The sequence below is a fragment of the Anthonomus grandis genome, chromosome 6 (assembly GCF_022605725.1).
Source record: "Anthonomus grandis grandis chromosome 6, icAntGran1.3, whole genome shotgun sequence".
Taxonomy (NCBI): Eukaryota; Metazoa; Arthropoda; class Insecta; order Coleoptera; family Curculionidae; genus Anthonomus; species Anthonomus grandis.
Window position 1 is genome coordinate 11,428,377 of NC_065551.1, and position 26,090 is coordinate 11,454,466.

Genomic DNA, 26,090 nt, shown 5'->3' on the forward strand with positions numbered 1-26,090 from the left:
GTAGTATCATCAGCAAATAGTACAGTGTTGAATTCCTGACTTAGATAGAAAGAAAGATCATTTATATAAATGAGAAACAATATTGGACTTGTGATACACCAAACTCTAAATGTTTTTTTCAGAATCACGCTTATTGAAATGGACATACTGTTCCCTGTCTGAAAGATATGACTCAAGTAGCTGAATTGGCACCACCTTGGCAGTTTTAAAGGCTCTGGGAAGTATTTTCCATAAGATGGACTTGTTTATTCAGTCAGTTAAAGGTTGAGCTATAATGTCTTTTATTGTTTTTTTTACCTGAGAATTAATATTATCTGTATCTTTACTATTACTGTCTTTTATTTCTGATATAGCCAAGTAAACATCCTGTGAACTGGCAAAGTTAAATTTGAAAGAGGTTGTGTTTTCATTTAATATGGATTGGAGGTAAACTTCAAAAGATTGTTGGAAGGGCTTTGACATCTGGTCATTAACCATATTCTTTTTTGAATTACCATTGAGTAAGGTCCATATTGCTTTCTGTAGAGTGGTGGATGGATTGATGAAGTCATCATTTCCTTTTATTTTTGCCAACCTTATGGCTTTTCTATAACTTTTTTTGTACTCTGAGATGGTATTCTTTTGCATGGCAATGGGATCTCTTTTATTTTGAGAAATCAAAGAATGGAGCCGGCCTCTCATTTCTCTCAAGTCATCATTAAACCACTTAATCTGCTTATGACAAGTTTTATTAATATTAATTAGTTTGGATTTTTGGATATAGCTTCTTTCTTATTTAATTCGTGCATAATGTGCCAGCATCCTTTTTTAAACGTATTTGTTGCATTAATTGTTTCACAGTAGTCATACAAGGCTTTCATTAGTATATTATCAAGAAGCTTTCTTAAAAACAACAACTAATAGATCTAATTCGCCCATATTTTCCACAACCTTCTGTTAATAATAAAGGATAGAAATATAGGAATAATAGAGATGAGAGACAAATTAATAAATTAACATTTATGGAGAGATCCAATTTCCCTGGTGTTATAGGTCCTATTGATTGCACCCATGTTGCCATATTAAAACCAAAAGTGGATGAACACAAGTTTTTGTGATTTGAAGATCTGAAGAAATAATATAGGTAGATATTTTAAATCAAAAAACACTGAGGCGAAAAAAAAATTTTAAAAATAAAAATTCATATTGTTTATCAATAGAAAAGACAATTGACGCTTCCATCTACAAATCTAAATCAAATCGAATAAAACGAGTTTAGCCGACGATTGAAATTTAGAATCACCCTTCTTGTCACGACTGAGTCGCGATCGAATTCGAAGCCGTGATCGTATCGAGATTTTAGAATCCCAGCCATGGCTTTGATGAATGACATTGGCAGATTCTGTGCTGACATTCTTGACAGTTCGTTCAAACCGTTGACAGTTTGGCGTATGGTTTTGACGAGTCTGCATTGTTGCCAGTGTTAGGTGGCCAAGATTGGTCAGAAAGAGCTCCTGGATGTGGTTGTGGAGACATTGCCACTGCCGACTTTACTCAAGCCGCGAAATGATAACATCGACAACATGGCTTTCAGATCCGTTTTCATTTCAGTTCTCACGGGATTTAATGGAGGTCGTTTAAATCCCTCTTTTAAATTTGAGTTTTTAAGTGAAATTTCGGAAAGAAAAGTGAATGTAGTTATTATTAAAAACTTACTAAGTCTAAGTAACATCTCCCAGCCAGTATAGGTGTGTTAAATACTGTAAAAGCAGTGGTAAATTGTTAGAAAGACAAACACCTTTTATTTGTAAACAGAAACAGGTGGAGCAGGCCGGTTTCTTAAGTGGGTCATTGAGCTATTTATCGATTTTCAAGTTTATTTTACATATCACTTTTAAGATTTTTATGTTGTGCTATTATCTGTGTGATTTAGGATTTTTTGTAAATATCTTGTGTTCCACTAAAACTAGATACATATGTCTAAGAGCCAAGGTTAATGCTTTATTCACATCAAAAAATGTAGGTTTTGTTTTATTTATAAACATATTTGGAGGAAATCTGGTAAGGAATACCCATAGTATTAGTAAGTATAGGTAAATCTATTAACTTTATTTGTATATAGGAATTCATTGAAGATTTTTTGCCTTTTGAAACATGCCAAGTCCCTGCTGTGTTCCCGGATATAAACCTAATTACAAAAGTAATTTAAGAGCAGGGGAGGCAAGTATTTCTGTTTTTGGCTTCCCCAAAGATAACCAACTTAAAATGAATTGGCTAAAAGCCATACCTAGAGATAATTGGGCTCCTACTCAATATTATGTGGTTTGTGTCAAGTATTTTGACCCGAATGATATTATCCGTGAAGATGATTATATTTTACCTGATGGCACACTCACTCAAGATTATAGTTAAAGCAAGATTAGTTTGCTCAGCAGTGCCTCAAATTTTTCCTAATTTACCTGCATATTTAACAAAAAACAGTGCCTCTTCCTAGAAAAAGTCCAGACGAAGGAAATACTGAACAACAAAAACGTAATGAACTTGCCAATGAAGCCTTTGAGCAGCTTGATTTCATAACAAATTTTCATGATCTTATGAGTAATTATTATTCTCAAAAAATTCTATTATCTGACCTGTGGAATGTAAAAATTGTTGGGGATATAAAACTATATTTCTATACTTTAAACTTGAATGAAGCTTGTATAAATATTATTAACCAAATATCAATAGATAGTGACCTACATGTTAAAGTATTTTTTTTAAAACAATGAGTTGTCTCAAAATGACATAAAAGGAATTTTACCTTTCAAATTGAAAGTAAGTAGATGGTCCCAACTCGAAAATCTATTAAATAGATATAAGTCTTCTGATTATTGTGAGCCTAATAACTCTTCATCTCTAGTGAAGTTTAACATGACCTCATTAACCAAAGTTCAGATTTCTTAAAACAGGTGTTAAATTTATTGGAAGTTTTGATTCACACAACTTAGAGGATGAAAAAGATAGTGACATTTGTAATCGAGTAATACTTTTAATAGACCAAATAACTTTACTTATTTTAAAGCAAAAACGTTATTGCCCATCAACTATAATAATGTCTTTTATGTTATATATTATATCCCCTTGCACATATGAATTGCTTAGAGATTATTTTAATCTACCCACTAAGAGGTACCTACAGTATCTTTCTTCTAGCTTTGATGAGTCCCCAAATTCTGACTTAAATAAAAGTAATGATAATGATAACACCACTAATTATTTAAAAATTGTATCCACTTCTTTAGCACCAACTGAGAAAGTTGTTAATTTATTAATTGATAAAATTTATATAACTAAAAGACTAGACTATAGGGGAAAAAGTCTAATAATGCATTTATATAATTATTAACGGCGCCTATACATATTTGAAACAATAGATCAATCACATAAATAAAATATCCTCATTTGTAAATAAAGCAAAATCAAAATTGAATGTCCATCTCGGCGGAGCCGCGCAAACGGATCCACCAAACGGATCCGTCCACGTGGTGCGACGTTGCCAACTGTTATTTCGCGTGTTGAGTAAAGTCGGCTGTGACATAGCAGACGGCGTTAGCAACGTCGAAGGCGTTGCCGTCGGTTTCATCATAGGCCTCTGTTCCTAGACCGGCGCAGAAAGATTGAGGGCCCGCGTTTTCTTTGGGATGATTCTAACCTCACCTTTGGAATTTTGATGTTTTTGCAAGAGATTTTCTTGGTTTTACTTAAGGAGCTTGTTGTTTTCCACCAGAAGTTAGTTTTTCTCTTCCAGTAGTTTTATCACCATTATGTATAGGCTTTTTTTCGGTGTCCCAGAAGTCATCACAAGCATACAGAGGGACATGGCGACAGGCACTTGATTTTTTTCTTCCCGTTTTTCGCGAGTTTTTACGGACGTGGTTTTCAAAACATCTATTTCGTCCGCCATCTTTAACAATAATAATCTATAAGTATTTAGTCAAACATTTTTAAGTGTTTTAGACACAAGGTAAAAGTGATATTGGTCTATAGGGGTATAAACTGTTATTTCTACGATGAGCTCCAGTTGGCGGAGACGCGACCGCAGAATTGTGGTCGGTATGACTGCAAAAAGTCGCTCGTTTACGGCGGCCCTAAGAGCTCCCATATCCGGTTATTTTACAGGTTTTTGTATAGGAATTACTATGATCCTGCAAATTATTCTTATCTTATAACTATGTAAATAGGCTTTATTGAAAATTTCTAGTAAAATTTGCTTGGCGTTTTCGGGAAAGTTAAAAGGATAATATACTGTATGGTCAAATTTAGGAGCAATATTGTGTTTTTTTAGAAAGCAATCAAAGTTCATTTAACGTGATGAAACTGTTAACTGTCGGAGGAGTAACTTTATTAAAAAAATCTTCAACCCAATTGTCCGAGGTTGAACGTGTTTTCTAGACATATTCTTAGCTAGCTTTATTTTGAATGGATTTGTGTGTTTATTTAGGTTTGATCACCATGAAAGTCGTGATTGTCTTTTGCTTGATATTTTTTTAAATTTCAGAATCCATTTTGGAACACAATATATAGTTTTCTAGAGATGGGTCATTTTTATATTGTAAAAGTGCATTTTCTCCTTTTTTAATTATTAGATCAGGGTCAGAAGAATTCCACCACGGATGGAGGGGTCGTTTATAACAATAAGGTTTATTTATGGCAATATATATTCGGACAGCATAATTTATACTATTAACAAAAAATTTGAATTTATCAGATGTATTGGAAGGAACTCTGCTATTAAAAAAGCGTTTTTGTATAAACATACTATATTCATACCAGTTGGCTTTTTTTTGTATTCCATTTCAATTTAGGATTTATAGTGATTAATATAGATTGAGAATATTCCACTTTTAATAAAATAGGATAATGATTCGATCCAAGACAGTCATTATTAATCATTCATTAGAGTTTAATCCCTCAGTCTGGTGAAATTAGACTTACTTTAACGGCAGAGTCTACTTCTTTTGGCTTTGTTATCTTAGTAACTATATTATATTCGTCTAATAAACGAAGATTTGATTTCCTGCCAAATTATTTTTTGTAAACCCCATACTGTCCGCACTAAAATCTGATATAAAATATGGTGATGGTATTGAAGCAAAAGTAAGTTTCTTATCATTAATACATAATGATGCTAAGCATATCATCATATGATTATCGTTTTGAATAAAATTAACTAAAGAATAGTAAAGGTTCTATTATCCAGTCTTGCCTTTGGTGCTAAAAGTCTCACTCAACATTCTAACATATAAAGTTTTCTTATCTTTTACAGGCCACAGCCTCTAAAAAAACTGGAACCAGGTTTCATTAATAGAGCTAAATTAATATTGCTTTTATAAAGCTTTAGTTATTAACTTCTTTTTTAGCGACGGCAAATTGTGAATTCCATTGCAAAATATTCATATTTTTAATAAATTAGTAGCCATTAGACACATCTCTAATTTTTATTAGTGTTAATAATGTTTGCTATTTTGCTTTTAATGTTTTCAGAATTTATCTCTTATATTTGATATCATCCAAAGAGTTACACATTTTTTTTAAATTAATAAAAAAGTCTGCAAAAATGTTAATTTGTTGGCTACATATATATTGCTAGTTGGCATATTAACTAGATAGGTTGTTGGTATTTTCAAAGGGAGGTAGAGGAGAGGAGGGACCAAATGCAAATGGAAACCCAGGTTTGAGTAGAGGAGGATTGTATTACCTTTTTTGAAATTGTGATTCATTAGTGCTAGGTAGACACTGAAATTTAGTGAAAACATTATTAAGTGTGTATGTAAAAAGCCCCTGTTTCTTCTTTCGTGTAGTGTTTTCAGGTCGATTTAAAGAAAGGGGTGGCAAATAGGTATTAAAACCTTTGGGGTCATTTAGTAAATTAAACCTGTTATTTCAGATTATTCTTCAGTATGTATTTTCATAGAATTCTTCAGCTTCTCTAAATGATATTTTGTTATCCATCATTACTTTTTTTAGGCTTTTTACATGTTTGATTTACACTGCTTAGAAATATGGCCACAACTTTTAAAACATTTATAATATTATGTTACCTTATCATAATACACTTTTTACTGGAAAAAATACTTTCTCAATAGAGATATGTTATGATAATATATTACCTTCAATTGTCAAGAGTTGTTTCTTGTAACAAACAATATACCACCTTTTTTAAAGATTTTTTTGTGAGTTTTTTAATTTCTATGACTTTGCTACTAGATGATATATTTTTTAATATATCAGTCTCCTCAACGAAGAGTTACCCTATGAACAAGAGCTTTACTTTCTAATAAGGAATTTGGGAACAAAAGTTTTTGGGTGCTCTTTTTCTAAATTATCATTATTTATAACGTAATTTGCATCCTTAAGATATTTAAGTTGTACTCGCACTCTATTTTTTCCTACCGATTTAACTTCAACAATGTTTTATGTCATAAGTTTCTTATGTAAAATGTGACCGACTCTAAGAGGATGAACCCTACCAAAATTCTGTTTTGAAGTGTTTTATCCTCAATTAGCTTATGTATTATTACAATTAGGTTAAAAGTATGTATAATACCCTATACAAGACCCAGAAAGCTTCTTAACTGGTGTTTGTGTGGGTCGTGGGGAATTTTCGATTGCTTTAGTTGATCTAAATCAATCACATAATATTCTGATATCACATGGGCGAGGTTCTTTTTCGAACTTTTTTCTGAAAGAAACAAAACTTTTTTAAGGCTCAGTTTGAGGGTGACCACTCGGAACTTAAAAGGTACCTCTTGAACGGCCTTTAAATGTGTTCCTAGTATAGAGACGTCATCCAGATAAACTAAGCATGATTCCCAAATCATTCTACATAGCACAGACTTTTCATCAGACTTTCAAATGTGACGGGACCATTACAGAATCCAAAGGACATAACTGCCAAAATCTTATTCGAGTCGACACTGCAATCTTTTCTTTATCTTCTCAATGCATTTTTACCTGTCAGTATTTAATCTTCAGATCCTATGTTGAAAACCATTCTGGATTTATTATCCAGTGTCGTAAATTCTTGGTAGGAGCTAATTGTGTTTCTTGGTTATCATCATATCATTTAATCGCTGATAGTCCACAGAAAATCTGGTATATCCGTCCTTTTTTTCTACTTATACATCTGGAGATATCATGCCGCTAATACCATGCCGCACTAAACATACCTCCCTTAAAAGTTAAGTAACAAAAATTCCAAACCAAAACAGGAATTTAATGTATCAATCAATAAGAGGAAGATAAGTAGTTTGAAATTATCCTAATTCCAGGCGACCGAAAAATTTTAAGAGAACAATGACGGTCGAAGCAAGCAATTACACAGAGTCGAGAAAATTAAAACTACCAGGATTTACAAGAAAGTATACTAAATAACCTGAATTGGGGTCACATGGGACATTTGATATGAGAGAGATGTTTATTTATTAAAGCTGTCCATTATGACAGTTTTCACTGTAGTTTCTTTTCTAACCGTTTTCTTGATCCAACGTTTGTTGTTTTTTTTTAATTCTGTTATTTTATACATTTTTTCATCAGAATATTGGAAATATCACCTGTTTATTTATATATTATTATATTGTTTATTTATATATTATTACATAATGCCTTCATAATTTATTTATACAATGCCGTAAAGGCAAATTTTAAAACAATATGGTTTTAGATAGAATGTGACTTACATTTCTTGGGCTTGCTAATTTTACAAAACCCATTGAAAGAACAGACGACTCCCGTAATACGGCAATTACATTATGCTAATATACGAACGGTTATGATAACAGGTATAAATAAATTGTATATAAGTACTATTTTACTTTCATTATTTAATTTTTTTTATTCTATTATTATTTTACTTTACTTACTATATTTTATCAAATGGTTTAGCGTTTTCTAACTATTTTAATATGTTTTTAATTATAAGGTGACAACATAATGACAGCTATTTCTGTGGGAAGAGACTGTGGCATGATTTCTTGTAGTGCCGACGTGTATATTTTTAGTATTTCAGAAAATGTTAATGATTCTGGTATACCATCTATAGTTATAGAAAAAACAGGAAGTGGCTATCAACCAGACGTTGCTGTAATTGATGTTTACCAGTCGGTAAATATTACATAACAAAAAAGCCTAATAATTATAAGTAAGGTGATCTTATTTCAGCCAAGTAGCCACATCGCCATAGATGGCCATACATGGTCGAAACTTTTGACATACTATGAACATCTTATATCTAGTTTGCTGGTAAGGACTACAATTTTTGCAAGATTCCAGCCTGATCAAAAAACACAAGCTGTGACTGCGTTGCAAAAATTAGACTATATTGTTTCTATGGTAGGAGATGGTGCTAACGATTGTGGGGTAAGGACTATAATGCAACCTTGCGCAATGCTAGTTGCTAAAGCAAATATTTAATAATAGGTATAGAATTAAGAATATAAAGATATTATGCATTATGTTTTCTTGATCTTTTCTATTTACAAAAGTTATACAGCAAATCACTACTGCGGTGCATCTAAAGCTGAAGAATAATTTAAAGCTGATACAATGCTTATGATTAATATCGTTTGATTAAATTTGATTTTTGTGGATATATGTGAAACCATAAGATAAAGTCCAGTGCGACGATATATTAGAATGGTCACCCATCAAAACACCAGCATTTTACTTCTCAAACAATGTAAATAGAAGGTGGATGACATTGTTTGGCAGGTGGAATGCTGGAGTTTTGACGGGTGACCATACTAATATATCGTTGTACTGGACTTTGCAAATAATGCCGACTTAATCGGAGGTACCCTCTATACATCATAATATTTTATATTATTTCAGAAACTAGCCTCCTAAGCACCACCCTTGCGGCCATTTTCGCGTAGTAGTAGATTGTATAAATAGTACCGAATGACACTGCAAAGTAAAGGGCGATGCACAAGAACGATCATATGATTCACAGTTTAAATGCTTGAATGAAGCTTGAATGGGGCCTTGAAACAAGATGAATTACTAAAAACAGAAATAGATGGATGAAAATATAAAAATTAAACTTACGTTTAAGTAATAGTGAGTGACTGTATTGCACTGATTTACTCCGGACTAGCAACGTGGGCTCTTGCCGGTTTCCTGATCGTTTGCTTCTTTACATTTTTTTGGCGCCTATCTTTTTTTTTTCCTGGGTCGCATGGAAGTGGTCTAGCTTTTTACGGCTCGGAACATAGGACTAGACTGTATCACAGAATAAACGATCTCACAGAAGCGAAGGCTTATGTCGGCTCCTTTGATATCCGTGAACCAGTTTTTTATAAGCCCAACTGACAGATGCACCCGGCGCAAATACACTGAGATATCTCGTAAGGTTGTAGTAAACGCATACACCGAACGAAGTGCTTTTATTTTTAAAATCGAAATGGTTATATTCATATAATACGGGAGCAAACTACAAAATTTAGTTACATTTCAAATAGGATTTTTTTTTTGTTAAGGCTTATATTAAGGTCCTTGCTTTTTAGAATAATTCTAATAATTATTATTTTTATAAAAATTGTTATTTGACAGTTTTGATACACGATAGAGGTGTAGGTTACTATACTTTTAATTTGTTTTGGAATGGAATTTATGTGTTTTTTTGTGGAAAGTTGTTTTATGATAATGGTAAATAATATTTGCCTTTAGTAAGGCACTAGGTGAGAAAAAGTCTGCTATTTGTGTGATGTTAATATGTAAACAATATACATATACATATGTACATAGGTAGGTATTTTTAAATTAAATCTTAGCTGGAAGGTTTATACGCAGGTATGTTTTCTCGTATGTTTTAAACACAACACATTTAAGAGTAGGTATCATCGGCTTTTATATATTTATATATAAAAAGATATATGTATGTATTATTATATACATATGTAGGTACCACACATACGTCCATATTTTATAAAGATATTATACGTTGTATAGTCGCCGTCCATTATGATAGTCTGGAACGAAATATAAGATTCTTAAGTGTTTTACAACTACTATATTATGCACTTGCATGGGTAAACCAGTCCATAAAAAGACAGATAATTGAAAATTAAAGTCATTATTCTTTATCACATAAAAATACTGTATACCTAAATCAACCTTAATATTTTTATCTATGTACAATGTTATGTACCTGCATGTATGTACACATACATAGATACATATGGTTTAGGCATATACATATATGTTTATTAAATTAAATAATGTTTATTCTGTATTTATTTGCATGGTATTTATTACTGGAATATTCTGAACTTTTCAAAGCTTTTAAACAACCATAATAATAATGAATAATACATAATAATGTAACTTTTCTATACCTACTTTAATAAAAATAAAAAACGGCAAATTAATATCGCAAATATACACACTAACGCTCGTACTAATACACTAATTATGACCCGATACACCACGTGGGCGACGACAGTTGTACCCGTTAGAATGGGGGTAAATGGGAGGAGCCTAAACGAAAAACCGGTTCGGTAAAAAGGGCTAGCCTTCGCTTCTGTGAGATCGTTTATTCTGTGACTGTATGGGATACGGACGTGGACGTGTTGGTTGTATTTATAGATTTGGAGGTTGGCCGGTATTGGTCGCGAGCTCGGTTTCAAGCCACGCCTCCCCCCCCCCCCCCCACAGCTCGGCGGACTTTTAGCTGATCGTTTGTGTGAATATGTCTGTTAAATAAATGTAAATATGGCATCGCAACGCCGTTCGATCGCATTGTTGATGCCACCGATACAAGCACTCTCTACCAGTGACGTCCTCAACAAATATTTACATGATAAATATTTATTAATTATTATAGAGTTTGAGTATAAGTAATATTACCATTTATGAGCTAACAAAAAGCATTTTTAGGGAAATTAAATATTTTATTAATGTTATAGATTTCTTAATAAAACATGTTTTAAAACACACATTTTTAACATTTTGCAAAATTTGATTGTATTGAACAAAATTCAGTTTTACATCACTTATTTTATATCACATAATACATATATCTATGCTGCTGACTTTTTCAAAGGGACAGTATTGCTATAGCGGAAAGAGGTAAAACTCGGAGTTTTTTACAGGTTATAATAAGATTTTTATTATGGGTATTTAGCCTGTACAATGGTTTTGTGACATTTAGCACTGACCTAGTAGTAGTAAGGGTGGGGGAGCTATAGTCGGATTACCGAACAAATGGAGTAAATGATGTGCGCGAAATATAGGCCCGCCCATCGATGCAACCCTGTGGCAGATTTAGGCAAGGCGAATTATGCCTGTTTATTTTAAATTATTTTACCGTACAGCTTGGCTTTGTAAGCAGCTTTTTTTAAAATATAATACGGTCGTCTGTAAAATGGGTCCAAACCGATTTTGAGGTTGTGCCAGGTAATGATATAATAATCCCTTTTAAGTATTTTGTTATGCAAAGTTATGTTAATATATTGGAGTTTGCCGAAAAGGGATAGGTAATCCTTTTAAGTAATCGTGCCAGGTCAAACATTTAGGGTGTAATTCCCAGGTTTATCAGAACCGAGCGCTACCTGAGCGCTGGAAGTTTTGCCTATAATAGTAAGGACCAATAAAAATTGTCATACCTGAGCAACAATCGAGTGCTCAGGGAGTGCTTTTTTCTGATGAACCCGGCCATTATAAAATATAATTTTTGATCATAATCTGGTTTTGAGAATTACTTAAGTAGCTTTTATCTTTTTTTAAATTTTTTAAAATGAAAGAAGAAATAACAAGTTAGGGGCTGCGCTGGTAGGCCTGTGAGATTTAAATTTATAGATTAAAAAAAATATTTATTACCTGCTGCTTCTGCTGTAAACTGAACTTTTTGCACTTTGTTGTATGCTGGATGCTCGTTATCACATTTTTTATATATGTTCATAATCACTTCCTTTTCGAAGGCAGCTTGACTATCGGAGTAGATGCAAATCCCCCCGTTACCTTCCAATGCCTCTCGTTTGTTTGCTACTTCGAGTATATCAAACACCTCCGCTTTAACACTGACCTATATAATACCTAATACCAATTATATCATATTAATTTATACTAAAAAAAAACAAAGCTTACCTAAGAATAAAGACTATGTACAATAGATTGGATTAGATTAGATAGTTTATTAATTAGATAAACTAAATTAGATAGTATACAAAATATACAAACAAGTACTTTTACAAGTCAAATCAAATATGCAATGCAACTTATAAATTAGGGATTACATATTAAAAAAAAAAGTTGCTACATAGTTTGTACATATACATTAAAAAAAAAAATAAAATAGAAATATCAAAAATTTTAAAATTCAATCATTAGAGGTAAAATTCAATTAAAATACACTTTCAAAATGCATTAAAAGAACTAAGACAAACTAAAATTTGATTCAAAGTACTCCTCAAAGGAAAATTTTAGGGAAAGGCAAAATTAACTTTATACATAGATATCAATATCTAAATAAATTTCAAAATTCTTTAAAGGCAATAAAAAATTAGTAATTTCATCTATCTACCTAATGTCTATATTAAAAAAACATAACTACATAGGTATTAGCCCTTTTTTATGCCAAAACAACAAAAAAAAAACATAAAATCCTGTTAATAAAACCATGTACATGACTCTAGTTTTATATTTTTTATAGCCTATTAATAGATGAATATAATCAAAAAAATATTTAGATTTAAAAAAATAAAGATTTTGTGCACATGTTGGACACAAACAAAGTTGTTGTTTACTAATTCTAGTCTTTTAATGTTCTAAGGTTATTTGCAATTAAGTGCTTTATTTGGAAACGGGATGTGGGAAAGCAGTGAGTAGCAGTTTTAATGCCGGGTTTGAATTTAGCTTGTTGAGTTTTAGTAATAGATTTTCAATCTTTTTATCAAGTTCTTCCTCCGGCAAACTTAGCAGCGTTAAAAGATTATTTTGATTATTTTTCAGGGGTAACTCAACTCGCTCTTCTCCAAACCCGGCATTTCTTCGCACTGCTGGCTCTATACCCCCCTGACTACAGTGCTCGAGCTGGGCGGTTTTTTTACAGCATCTACAGTTTATGTTTTTTGGCTGTTTGTAGTTTTTTGGACAGCGCCAATAGCTAGCCGGATGGCACTGTCCAATCTGTTTTTTGCCGTCTATTGTAAAAGTTCTAAGGCGCTCAACTCGAACCCTTATATTCAGGAGGGTATCCACCTTGTATAATATGTCCTCTTGTTCTTTGGGTATAAGTAACCTGATGAGATCCGTTTGCCTTTTTCGTCCTGGACCGGTGTTAAACCAGCCCATTTCTTCAGAACCATCAGGTTTAGTTCTTCCTTTATGTCCTTTAGGCTGAAATTTCTGTGAAAGCCCCTCAGGATCGCGTTTAGTTTCCTATCTTCCTCAAGGAAGTAGGAGTGGAACTCCAACTCCCTCTCCTTGAGAAGTCTTGGGAAAAAGCGCTAAGGCCAGCCTTTCATTTTGGGTTTTTAATATATTGATGTTATTTTCCATAATAAGTTTTAATTTCTTTGCTTAGTTTGAAGTGTCCCTAATAACAACTTTTGGGATTTTTAAAATTTTGGTGTCAGCACTTTTCCTCTTTCCAGCTATTGACAGGTTATTTACGGGCATATACAAGGGGTTTCTTTTTGAACCTTCATCTCTCCCCCTGTCATTCACGCCCCGCTTTTCGTTATTAATTGCGTTTGCATTTGAGAGTCCTGAGGGACCGGGTTTCGTTATCGTTATTTTTTGTTTCTTCCAGGTCGGCTACCTGCATCTCCTCCTCCCTCCAGATGAGGAGATCTCTACATCCTCCCTGGATCTTTTCCTGGGGTGTTCATTTTGTTTTTGATTATTCTTCCGGTCCTCCAGTAATCTCAAATGCTTTGTAAGCTCTTTATTTTCCTCTCTCAATTTTTTGTTGGTTTTGATGACATTTTCGAGTTTGAGGTTTACTTCCAGAAGCTGTTCATTAAAAGTTTTTCTTTTGAGATATACTTGTGCTATTTGCTCTTCCAGTTCTTTAACTCGTTCATTTTTTAATTTAATGAGGAGTTCCTTTTCATAAACCTCATTCTCTATTTTTTTTGTTAGAATTTGAAAATATTCCGCGCTGGGGCCTTGACGGGTTAATGAGCTTTCTCCCGAGCTCGCCCCCTCCACTGGGGTCAATTCGGGAGTGATGGATAATGGAGTTTACACTGTAGTCCTCCGTTGGAATTATTCTTGGACTGCTGATTTTATGCTCAGTTTGCTTTTCGTAGCTTGAACTGCTATTGTGATAACAACAACTGCTAACTTAACTGCTATGTGGTGAGTGTGTCAGTTGTACGCTGTGGTTAATTAATAAATAAAACACACTACTTTTTGTACCTATTCACTGTATAATTGGAAATTAGAAATGGTTCTGTCTAGCGCTTTCAGCCGTAGGCTATCATCAGGGCTTAGGAAAAGATACATTAAATTTGAACAAGAAGGAGCGTTTGAAAATAGACAAACATCGTTAAAATATAAATCGTAATAAGTCGCTTTAAGAATTTCTGTTTGACATCCCGGGGCAAAATTTATGTCATGGGCTAATGGCGTTAAACATCAGGTGAGTTCAGAGGAGGACAGGTTCAGGAGCTCATTATGCTAACAACTGCTAACATGATTTCCGTTAGTGACTAAAAGTGATGTGTTTTCCCTCTTTTTACTTGGATTTAGGATTTTTGGGGTATGTCCTTCTAATAATATATTTATTATGCTTTATGCAGGTCATGGGTCTTATTATGCTGTTAGGGGTTCTTCATTGTTTCATTCTGATAATTAGATGTAATTATAATTTTAATTTATTACATCTAATTATAATATAATTAATAATTGTTGGGTTTACTTATAATAATTAGGATAAGATTAAAATTAAACATGTTTTATAACGAAAGTTCTTGAGCAATATGTTTATAATAAATTAAAAAAATAAATAATATCTATTGGGGGCATATAATATAATATGGAATACTTTTGAAATATTATTATTTTTTTTTTACATCTGGTTTTTTGTGCCGTAGGAAGTGGATAAAACTTAAGAGACCATCAAGCCACGGGAAGGGATCACAGACTGCTTTTTCTTTCTTATTATATGTTTGTATATTACCGTATAGTCGACTGTTTTTTTTGTGCATTTTTTGTGGAATGACATGGAATTTGGAAGGATGGGGCAGTTTGGCACGGGTTGGGTGGCGAAGGGTTGACGTATACAATGGGGGTTAGTTTTGAAACCTGCAGGGGATCGGCAATCTGAGGCCAATTTCAGTGTTGCTCATTTAAATCTTCGTTCCATAAAAACCGCTTTCAATGAATTTCTAAATTATGCCAGTGAATATGACTTTGATATTTTGGGAGTTACAGAAACTTGGCTTACACCAGATGATTTTTAACCTACCTAATTATAATTTTATAAGGAAAGATCGGAATAGGCGGGGCGGCGGTGTTGGTATTTATGCAAAGAAAGCCATTAAGTTCCCTTTAGTCACATTTCCCCATATAACTGATAAGTTTGAGTATTAAGGTATAAAGTTTATTGCAAATAAAAGAAATATTCCAAATTACAATCAAAATATCCAAAGGAAACTACACTACATTTAGATTAAGGCAAGTGGTTTTTCCTGCACTAGTCTTAAGCTGAATTAATGACCGTTTGAAGTCTAATTGAATTAAGTCATTTAAGTTTTTATTTTTTTGCAATATAATAGAATTACTGTTATAATTCTTTATTTCTAGATTCTTAGACATGTTATATATGGATGTGTTATAACGAGACTAAAAGCCTAATTGGTCAAAAAGATTTGCTGTAAGAATGCAATAATCAAGGCAATCGAAAATTAGACTGTATTTACTACATCAACTTGAAAATGATTATTCATAGATTCTGAAAAAAATTTGGGAAACGTAAGAATATTTGAAGTAGTGAATTTTCTCTTCATGAAACCATACTGTTGAGTGTCGATAAGATATTTTATAGGAACATTCAAAGCTCAATAAAAGACACACTCAAATTGAAATCAAGCGCTTCACAAAATACATTTTAAATATGTTAAATAAAATTATAAAATTATACAGGCGATATTCAAGTGTTCAATAAATTTTGACATAGGGTTGAAAGTTTTAATTTTTAATCAAGTAATCACATCAAAAAATAATATTCATGTGTTTTATTATTCGAATCCTTTATGTGCCTATTTAAAATTTCCAAACCAGTATTTCAGGCATCTACTTTTTTTTCAAATAGCACGTTATTATAAACAACCACTTTTGAAATGCAGTTTTTCAGAAATACAGTCGGTTAATATTAGTAAACACTAAAATTCTTTCAAAAAACTGCGGCAAATTTATTCAAAACTAGCCTTCTATGCTATTATTTCTATAAATTTAATGCATATATTTATATGAGTAAATTTTTTTCTTCTTAAGGGCTTATTTATCAACCGATTTAAAAAATAAAGGTGCCAAATTATTGAAAAAAAAACTTATTTAAGAAACACTTATTTTTCCGTGATTACTTGATTCAAAATTAAAACTTTCAACGCATTCATGGCACTATATTTTAAAATTTTAAAAATTGATTTTTTCTTTAAGTATAAAACAAAATCTGGCAAATGCAGTATCATTGTTCGCAGAATATTATTTTCTATCAAAATACATAATAATATACCAAATGTCTCATTTAAAACAAGAAAGTTGCTGTCACATCCCGTTGAAGATATTAAGGGTTCCCTTTTTCCTGTGTCACCCGGTATATATACATATATATAACTGTGAATCTCTGTTTGGGGTATCAGCATCACGCCTAATTCCGCTATGGAATAATACGCAAATGAGTTTTAATCACGGTCGTCGATGTTTAAAATTCGCGTAATGTTATTCCCTACCAATTACGCGAATTTTAAACACTACAGTCATATGGTCGTTTTCGTGCAGCGTCCTTTGCGGCGTCATTCGATACGTTATTTAAATAAACAAAATACTTTAAAAAGGAACAAAAGTAGAGAAACCAATTTTTACTAAATATTGTAATATAATACTTATTTCTAAACTAATAAAATTTTACATAATAAACATTTTGTATTATCTTTGAACTAACATTAACCACAGATAATTTTACCGATTTGTTGTGATCAGACTGGGAAATTTTTTCAATTTTTTTGATTATTTCTCTCAAGGGCCACTTTTTTTAAAGCTCTTTAACGAATTTCGTGTTTTAAAATTAGAAATTGTCTTGTTTACAACAGATTTATGTAGCCTAAGTATTTTGCTTCTGTCCACTGTACACCAGTCCTTGTGTGCATGACCTATTTTTGTACGAGGAAAAAACTATTCACAAATCTCACGTAAAGCGATGTAAATACAAAATTTGGTTAATTCTTATGTGAGTTTCTCTATTTATGTCCAATTTAAATTATTGGGATTCATACTATAAACAAACAACTGATAAAAGGAATGTGGAAAGTGATGGAAAAAACGCCGTTGCTAAGAGCCACAATATTTTTAGGAACTAGTAATTTAAATACTGGTTTTTATAATATAACGAATTTTAAAAAAGTTTCTCTACTTTTATCTGATCATCTAAAAATTCTGACAGACGGTTCTAAAAGAATTCAATTATTTTAGAACAGTCTTCTGAAATAAAGTTCTCCAGCTAACATTCTCCGTAAAACAAACGTTAACGGGTATCAAACTGATATTGGTGATGAGACAAAATAAACCCAAGTTGGTTTTTCCATAAATGTAAATTGTGAGAGTAAATAATGCTATTCTTTTTAAATCAAGCTTCGTAAAAATGATTGACGGGGTGATGTTCATGAGAAGACGTGCATAGACTTTTTGTAGGGTTAAGGCTAAGGGTTAGGCTGCAACTGATGTTCTTTAACATTCGATGAATGGTAGATTTTGGGCAATTTAACCCTCGATCTGCCCCTACAGCATTAAAAATATTTTATTCTTCCGTTTTAGTACGACTGATGTGAGTGATTTCCACAATCATGTTGGCTTTGATACGCGTTCCTAAAATTATGCACGTCATTTATTTTCAAATAAAAATAAATAAATCTTACAACATTCCCTCAGACGATAATAAACTCGTGTAAACCTTTTGTTGTGAGAAATTCTGCATTCAGATGCATATCAGAGTATTCAGAAAATCAGTTTTTTATATACTCAGTCTAAAGAGATGTTAATTAAAATGAGAGATTATAAATATTTCCTATTTTCGAATCTGTTGCACTGTAAACCAAATCTATTTCGGATCCAATTAATTTTTGATTTTGGTGAAATTTTGTGTTAATAATAAAATCTTTTCTTATGTATATAATCAGTGTATTTAAAATAACTTTGCTTGTACGGGGATGTCAAATAAAATGCAGTGATTTTATTCCTGCCTATTGCATTTTTGAACTAAAACTACAGTTTTACATTTACCTACTTGTCTTACTGATAACTTGAAACCTTTTAGAGATAGTCATATAACCTTAGAACGTTGAATGCCTAGAATAAGTCTAGCTGCAAACCATAGGCGAGGTGTTTCGAAGTACAATATCTCTCAGACAATGATAGTCAAATAAATTTTTTATACAATATTTTTCTTAATCCACTGAACAATATGTTGTATTTTGTAACAGCTAAAAAGGAATTCCTTAAAATTTGCTTTTTGTTTTTTACCTACTAACATATACTTTGATTCAAAAACTTTTCAGAATAAAAAATATTCTTAACAAAAAAGTTAATGAAAAAAAAAACAACTTGGTACAATACATGATATGTATCTTTACAATGTAAGTATTTATTTTTGCCACTTTGTGTTGTCTTGTTTGACATTTTTGCGTCTTTTATGATTATAATACACTTCGTTATTGTTCAAATTATTATTCAAATCTTATTGAATAAAAATAGCATTTTCTCGAAAACCGTTTATTTTACGGATATTGATTAAAAATATATTTTTTAGACTATATAGGGTGTAAAAAGATGATAAAAATATACTAGACGTAGTCCGTCCCTAAAAAGCCAAATTATCAGGATTGGTTTCCAATAGGTTCGTTTTAAAGAGGCTTTTCTATTGAAAATCGTATAAAATTTCATAAAATAATACAAAGTATTTTAAAAATTATTTAAGAAAAATGATTTGCAGAAGCGCTTATGACTCCGTAGGAAGAGGTTATAGAAAAAAATCTATTAAAACTTTCCATTTTTTCCTTGCAATCTATTTAGGTACATGCGAAATATTGCCCACATATTCTAGGACACTTGGTATACAGTGAGGACGCGCAAGTTGGAAGAAATTCATTTAAAATTCAGGGGTGTCTTCGAAAAAAAAACGCTCGGACACGTCGATTTTTATTTTTTGTCGCGATTATTTTGATGATGAATTCATGTATACACGGTGAACCACCAATAAGCAACGACCATCAACTTCATTTTTTTTTTAATGGAAATACCTATTTTTTATTCCATTTTTGAATTCTACATAGAATTTAAAGTATAATTTGCAACTGTTTGGATCATTTTGGGCATATTCAGACATGTTTTTTCATAGTTTTTTAACAGGTATATTTGATTATTGACACCGTGTCACCATCATCGCATGGAAACAGAATGTATTACTTTACGTAAATGTCAGTAAGTGTCAGTGCAGTTGCAAAGTTTAAAAGTATGGCGGGTTTAACTGAAAAACAAAGAATTGAAATTTTGATGATGGAAGTTTGCTTGAATCTGTTTAGCAATAAGTACCCGAAGAGGCCTATTACACGGTCGGCACAGTTCAAGCAAAATTCAAAAATAAGTTTAGAAATTTTGGAGACAAATATGTTATATAGTTTATATAGACATGTTAGAGACAAATATGACCTGGACCGTCCCACGCTTCCAGCAAACAGACAATCAGATATTTTGCTTGATTTGCAAGAAAATCCACATAAATCAACTCGACAAGTTGCTGCAGATCAGTCGGTTTGTAAATCAGGTGTTCTAAAATATTTGCATAGGAATAAATTACATCCATATATAATTCAGGAACTTATTGAAAATGATCACATCCGCAGAATAGAGTTTTGCGAAATAATGATGAATAAATGTAATGCAAACTTACAATTTTTATATAAGATTGTTTTTTCCGACGAGCCAAGTTTTTGAATGGTTCTGTAAGTAGGCAAAATGTTCGTTATTGGGTACCAACAGTATGAGATTACCTTACCAACATTTTTTCCTAAATAAATGGATTGGAAGGGGGAGTTTTATTGAATGGCCAGCAAGGTCGCCAGATTTAACCCCAATGGATTTTTATCTATGGGGTTATCTAAAATCTAAAGTTTATTTTGATAAACCTGAAAGGTTAAAAGAATTAAAAAATAGAATTAGAGCCGAAATACAAAAAATCCGGCTTCAAACAATAAGTAAAGTATTTCAAGAATTTGAATACCGACTTTGTTACTGTCAGGAAGTTAATGGTCAACAATTTGAACATTTATTTTAATTTTTTTTGTTTTGTTTTTTTATAAACTGTTCCAAAAATTCATGTTATTTATAAAAAATTTAATCGCAAAATTTTTAACAATTTTTTTTAACAAATATTGAGGTTAGGTATAGGATATTGTATACAAAATATACTTACAATTTTGTACAGAATTAAAAAATTAAATAAAAAATTGGTGTTTCTATATAAAAATAATTAATTTTGATAGTCGTAGATCATTTTTGGTCCACCCTGTATACATGAATGCAGCTTCAAAAAAACCGCCGTGTTTAAATTAACGTGTCCGAGCGTTTTTTTTTTCGATCACACTCCTGAATTTTAAATGAATTTGTTCCAACTTGCCCTTTATATTGTTGAAATCCCAATTCAACAACCTATTGTGTTCTTTTTCTGTTGCCAAATACACTATTTGAATTAAGCGGTACAAGCAATTTAATAAGCATCAATTTCTTAATATCTCACACGTCTTTAATTGTTTATAAATTATAATATCGGGTTTATAACAATATCACCTATAAATAATTTATAACGATTTAGTTCGGCCTGATAATGCTCCTAAGAGCATTATCAGGCCTTAAAACTCTTAGGGCTACAAACGCTACAATATGGTTTCAGGTCACATTAAACATACACACTCACTAAACTCAGCAGTTTCATTAAAATCTAAAAAATCTATATATGTATATTTGTATGCGTTTAATTAGTATTTATAATGTGGAATTGTTTAACAAGACATGTAAAAAATCTCAACAGTTTTTGAGTCACTCTAGTAAGTTACATCTATTTGTTTCGCCGACTTGAAATGTGTTTTAATTTAAAAATATTAGTTTAAGCGCCTTTTTCGAATTTTTATATTTTTTCAGAGAATTTTTTGGTCAAAAGTAACATACAGGGCGGTAAAAAGAATAAATAAAACTATTCATAAATTTTGATTTGTTACCATTACAAATAAACTTTATGGACATACCTATTTTTGTTGCCTTTCAGGCCCTAAAGGCTGCCCACGTTGGTGTTTCTCTATCAACTACTGAAGCTAGCGTGGCAGCACCATTTACGTCAGGCATTCCAGATATTTCATGTCTAGTTCGGCTAATCTTAGAAGGAAGATGTGCCTTAGTGACAAGTTTTGCTACTTTTAAATATATGGCTCTTTATAGTTTAATACAGTTTATTAGTATATTAATACTTTATAGGGTAAGTTTATGTTTCTACAAATATTCTTGTTTTTTTGTAGTTTGTGCTAGAGGTTTTATTTTTATGTTGCAGTGCAAATTTTTATGCATTTACTTTTTACTTTAACTTATCGAAAACCTATTTTTAATCATTTATTTCTTTCATTCTTTTGCTTTTAAATTGAATGATTTAATCGTTATAAAACCAGTCCATTTATTTTATACAATTTAGCAAATCATACGAATTCACAGTAAAGTGCTCGATATATGGAAAGTTAAAAATAATTAATTTTAATTCAATTTATTATTATTATATTTTTAGTAAATATTATGGTTTTCAGTGTTATTCGATACTTGGAGATTTCCAGTTTTTGTACATTGATCTTATAATAACTACGAGTTTAACTGTGACAATGGGTCATCAAGGTAAGGATTCTTGACGATGACTTTCTTTTATCATTATTAGTGACATTTTAGAAGCAAACAATGAGCTATAAAGGTTAAACGAAAATTATTTTGTTATTCGTACGTTTATACTTAAACATGTTAATTTTAAAATTAACATTAAAACATTGTAACATAACGGTTTACCGTGCAGTCCGATAAATTTATGTAATTTCGAAGAATATCTAATTAACCAATAGTTAATTGATTAAAAAATTATCTAGTAACTAATAGAAAAACAATAGAAAAATCAATATTTTTTTGCCTATTGTTTGTTTCCAAAATCTCGCTCAGTTTATAAAATCAATATAAATGTAAGTATGTATAATTCCGTGGCTCTATTTACCTGGAATTATTTACAACGCTACGTTTTAGCGGAAACACGTGCAATTTAGATTTAATAAAAAATAAAAGATTAACGTTTAAGCCGTTTTAAATTATTAAAAGCACCTATTTACAACTTCATGTTAGAACGCTACGCAAGTAAGGGAAGAAATTGTACCTACTAAATAAAGAAATAAATAAAAACCAAATAAAGAAATAAATGAAAACTAAATAAAGAAATAATGCCTACTTGCACTGTAACTCATAAATAAAGGCATCATAAAAACTTTGATGTGCCGACTTTTTTTTAAAGTTTATTTATTTTTATTCCATGGAACTTGATGATTAATGTTTTTATACAAGCGATTTAGGAAGAAATGTTAAGCAGTAACACTCGAAAAACTGGCTATATTGAAGGCGAAAAAAATTGAAACCCATCTTTTTTCAAAAATGCCTTTAAATGCTTAAAAAAAGAAAACGAAAAGATTCGAAATATTTTTGAAAATCTGTTCAACAAATAATAAAATGAATATTTCGTTTTTAGTGTTTCCTCCTTAAACTATTTATTGAGTTTTTGTCGTAGAGGCATAAACTAAATCACTATAAACTCGATTTGAATGGTTTTTTTCGGAGAATATTTTTATATTTAATTACATATAATCCCATCGCTTTTTAAAAAGCATATGTATGATTTGATCTTATAATCTTATTGATAATATTTGCCACAGTCAAATCCAAGAAAAGCTTTGGCCTGAGTGGTTGAAAAGGAGCGGTCCTTTTGCCCAGAAAATTGGACCGTTTACCTTGCTGTGGGTCTCTTTTACATATACCGGGTGTCCAAGAACTCTACAGACAAACTTTACATGCTGATTCTCCAACAAAAAATAAGAAAAAAATATTATATGAATGTATATCCTAAACGTCTTACTTCCGGATCTACAGAGGGTTTAAAATTAAAAAAAAAATTAAATAACTTTACTACGTAATGTACAAATAAACTTGCAGTTGTGTTTTATGCAGTAGGGAGCATTTTTTCACGTACAAGAAAAATATTACTTTTTACGAGTGGCGTCCGTAACGTGTTTATCGTAAATATTTTTTAATAAAAATCCAGTACAGGGTGTCCCATTTTGGGTAATTTTTCGGGGTATCTGCTTTATTTTTAACGTTAATAGGATGCGGTTTTCGCGACAGTGTGCTACTTTTTCGTGAAACTAAAGATGCCGTTAATAAAATTTTCAAATCCCTCTTAGTTTTTAAGATACAGGACATTTTTGAGAATGTTGCATTTTGGGACCTCCCTCGTACCTCCGTTATCCTTCAACTTTTCAAAAAGGTAAAATAATTTTATTATTGATTTTTTTCCGTAGAATACAGTTGTGTAGATAATTTTTCTCAAATATTTACTATATTTGAGTTAAAAAATATATAATAGTATGCACTCTTTCTATAATAATAATCTTATTAAATACTCCAATAAATTACGATTTTTAAAAATTAAATGCATAATTTAATAATAGGGCATGAACCACAATAATAAGCAATAGAAACTATTACTAAAAAAAACATAAAACCATATAAACATAAAAAACATATTACTATGAACGGAGTTTTTCCTATAATATTTCAAAGCTTTACAACTCTATTTCTCATTGTTCTAAGATTTTGGAGCCACGAATCTTTGAACATAAAATCTTTAATTATTATTTTTAGCAGGTTGAATAAAATATATGCCAATTTTAATAATATCTATTATTATTATTATTATTATTATTATTATTATTATTGAAGAATTAGATACCTAGCAAATTGGTATCTTTTACAAAAGCATTTTCTAAATATTTAAGTCTTTTTATAACAGGAAAGTTTCCAACAACCGTTTTATAGCATAAACTAATATAATAAACACAAAAAACTATTTTATTAAAAAAAAGAAGAAATAAGTTTTTAAAGGTGATGTTCCAAATTGCGGCCATTTTCTTTAACGCATAATGGGCACATCAAGAAACGCCCTTAAGAGCCTAGAGTTGACTTGGTGCAGCATCTTGCTGGAGGAAAATATCATTATATTTTGTGAATGAAATATTTTCGAGCGGTTCTGGAACTTCCTCAATGATTTCTAATCTAGGACCTACGTGCTGTAAGAGCTCCTTCGAATATCCTACAAACTATTTTTCTGCCAGGCTAAAACATGACACTCCAACTCCGAAGCGTTCTTGTTTTGTGTTCTGAAACATTAAATGCTGATTTTCTGTATACCAGTATCTGGTATTGCCACTATTTTTTTTACCATACCACTATTTTATTTTTTTTACTATATTTTTTAAATCCGGATATATATAAGATATCTGCACATTGATAGTTAAGTTACTTTAAAAAAAAACATATTTTTCTTAATTTTTACACCCTGTATAAGGTTTACCGTGCAGAGCTGTCATAAAGGATGATCGGCGAGCCATCTACACAACATATTATATAGGTAAATAAACATCATATAGTTCAGTTCAGAGATCTATTAGAATCTTTGATGTACCGCAAATAGTCCGTGTGCCGGTGTTGCTTGTATTGTCACATGGCATGCATGTTTAAATCGCAAAATTTTATGTGGAAAGAGTCATGAAGTAATATTCTAAGCGATATTTAATCATTTCATTAAATAAATAAATGTTTTAAGCATTTTTTAAAGAATTTATACATTTGATTCGTAAAATTTGACTACATGCGCCCACGTACTATTTTGTTAAACGCCTGACCTTAGTCACAGCCACTCAAGCGTGAAAAGTTGCACAGGTCCGGCCTTAAAATTTATTTGTATTTAAAACTTTATTATTCGGGATTTTTGGGTTTAGTTTTATTAAGTTAGAAATTCAGGATAGTTGATAGCAAGATAATATTTAATTTAAATATAAGATTTAAGTACGTTAAATGAGTTTAACCAAAAATTTTAATTTCATAAGTTTAGTTTTTAGCGCCATCAGTCCCTTATAACAAGTCAAGTCTCTTTGCTTTGCAATATGTCAAGTTGGAATAATGTGTTGACTACTGACTACTGTTAACTCACTGCATAGCTTTCATCAAATAGTATTAAACAATTTTAACACTGCTTTTCCTGTTGTCAATATTAAGAAACGAAATAGAAAACCTTGGTATACTAAGGGTTTACGAGTATCTGGGAAAAATATGCGCTCCCTTTTTTACATTAGGAAATACGCTATGAACAATGCAACATTTTTAAATTATTATAACAGATACCGCAAGATTTACAGAAACTCAATCAGAATGGCTAAGTGGACCTACTTTCAAAGGAGGATAAATAATTCCTCCAACAGAGCAAAAGAGTCTTGGAAGATTTTAAATGAACTTAGGGGCATAAATAATGTCTTGGTTATTCCAAGTACCTTAGATTCCAATGTCCTCAACTCCTTCTACTGTGATATTGCTAGTAAACTTGCAGCCAATCTCTCACAAAAAATAGATCCCAGGAGCTATCTCAACAATGTGGTAGTAGCCGAATCTTTTTTTTTTGCCCCCACAAGTGTAGAAGAGCTTAAACAGTTAATGGTTAATATTAAGAATAAGAGTTCATCAGGTTGGGATGGGCTTTCTCTTAAAATATTTTCTGTTTTACCTCTTGT

General features: G+C 31.4%; 1 protein-coding gene across 3 annotated transcripts in view; it reads left to right on the forward strand.

The window, feature by feature from the left end:
* LOC126737914 (polyamine-transporting ATPase 13A3-like) overlaps window positions 1-26,090 on the forward strand; it is a 139,356-nt gene that overhangs the window by 88,975 nt on the left and 24,291 nt on the right. For 2 of the 3 annotated variants that reach the window (XM_050443007.1, XM_050443006.1), the window contains exons 14-18: window positions 7,685-7,802; window positions 7,943-8,124; window positions 8,182-8,379; window positions 21,503-21,709; window positions 22,029-22,113. In XM_050443007.1, coding sequence (XP_050298964.1) covers window positions 7,685-7,802; window positions 7,943-8,124; window positions 8,182-8,379; window positions 21,503-21,709; window positions 22,029-22,113 — 790 coding nt within the window. The remainder of the gene's footprint in view (window positions 1-7,684; window positions 7,803-7,942; window positions 8,125-8,181; window positions 8,380-21,502; window positions 21,710-22,028; window positions 22,114-26,090) is intronic. The other variant, XM_050443008.1, reaches the window with a different exon arrangement.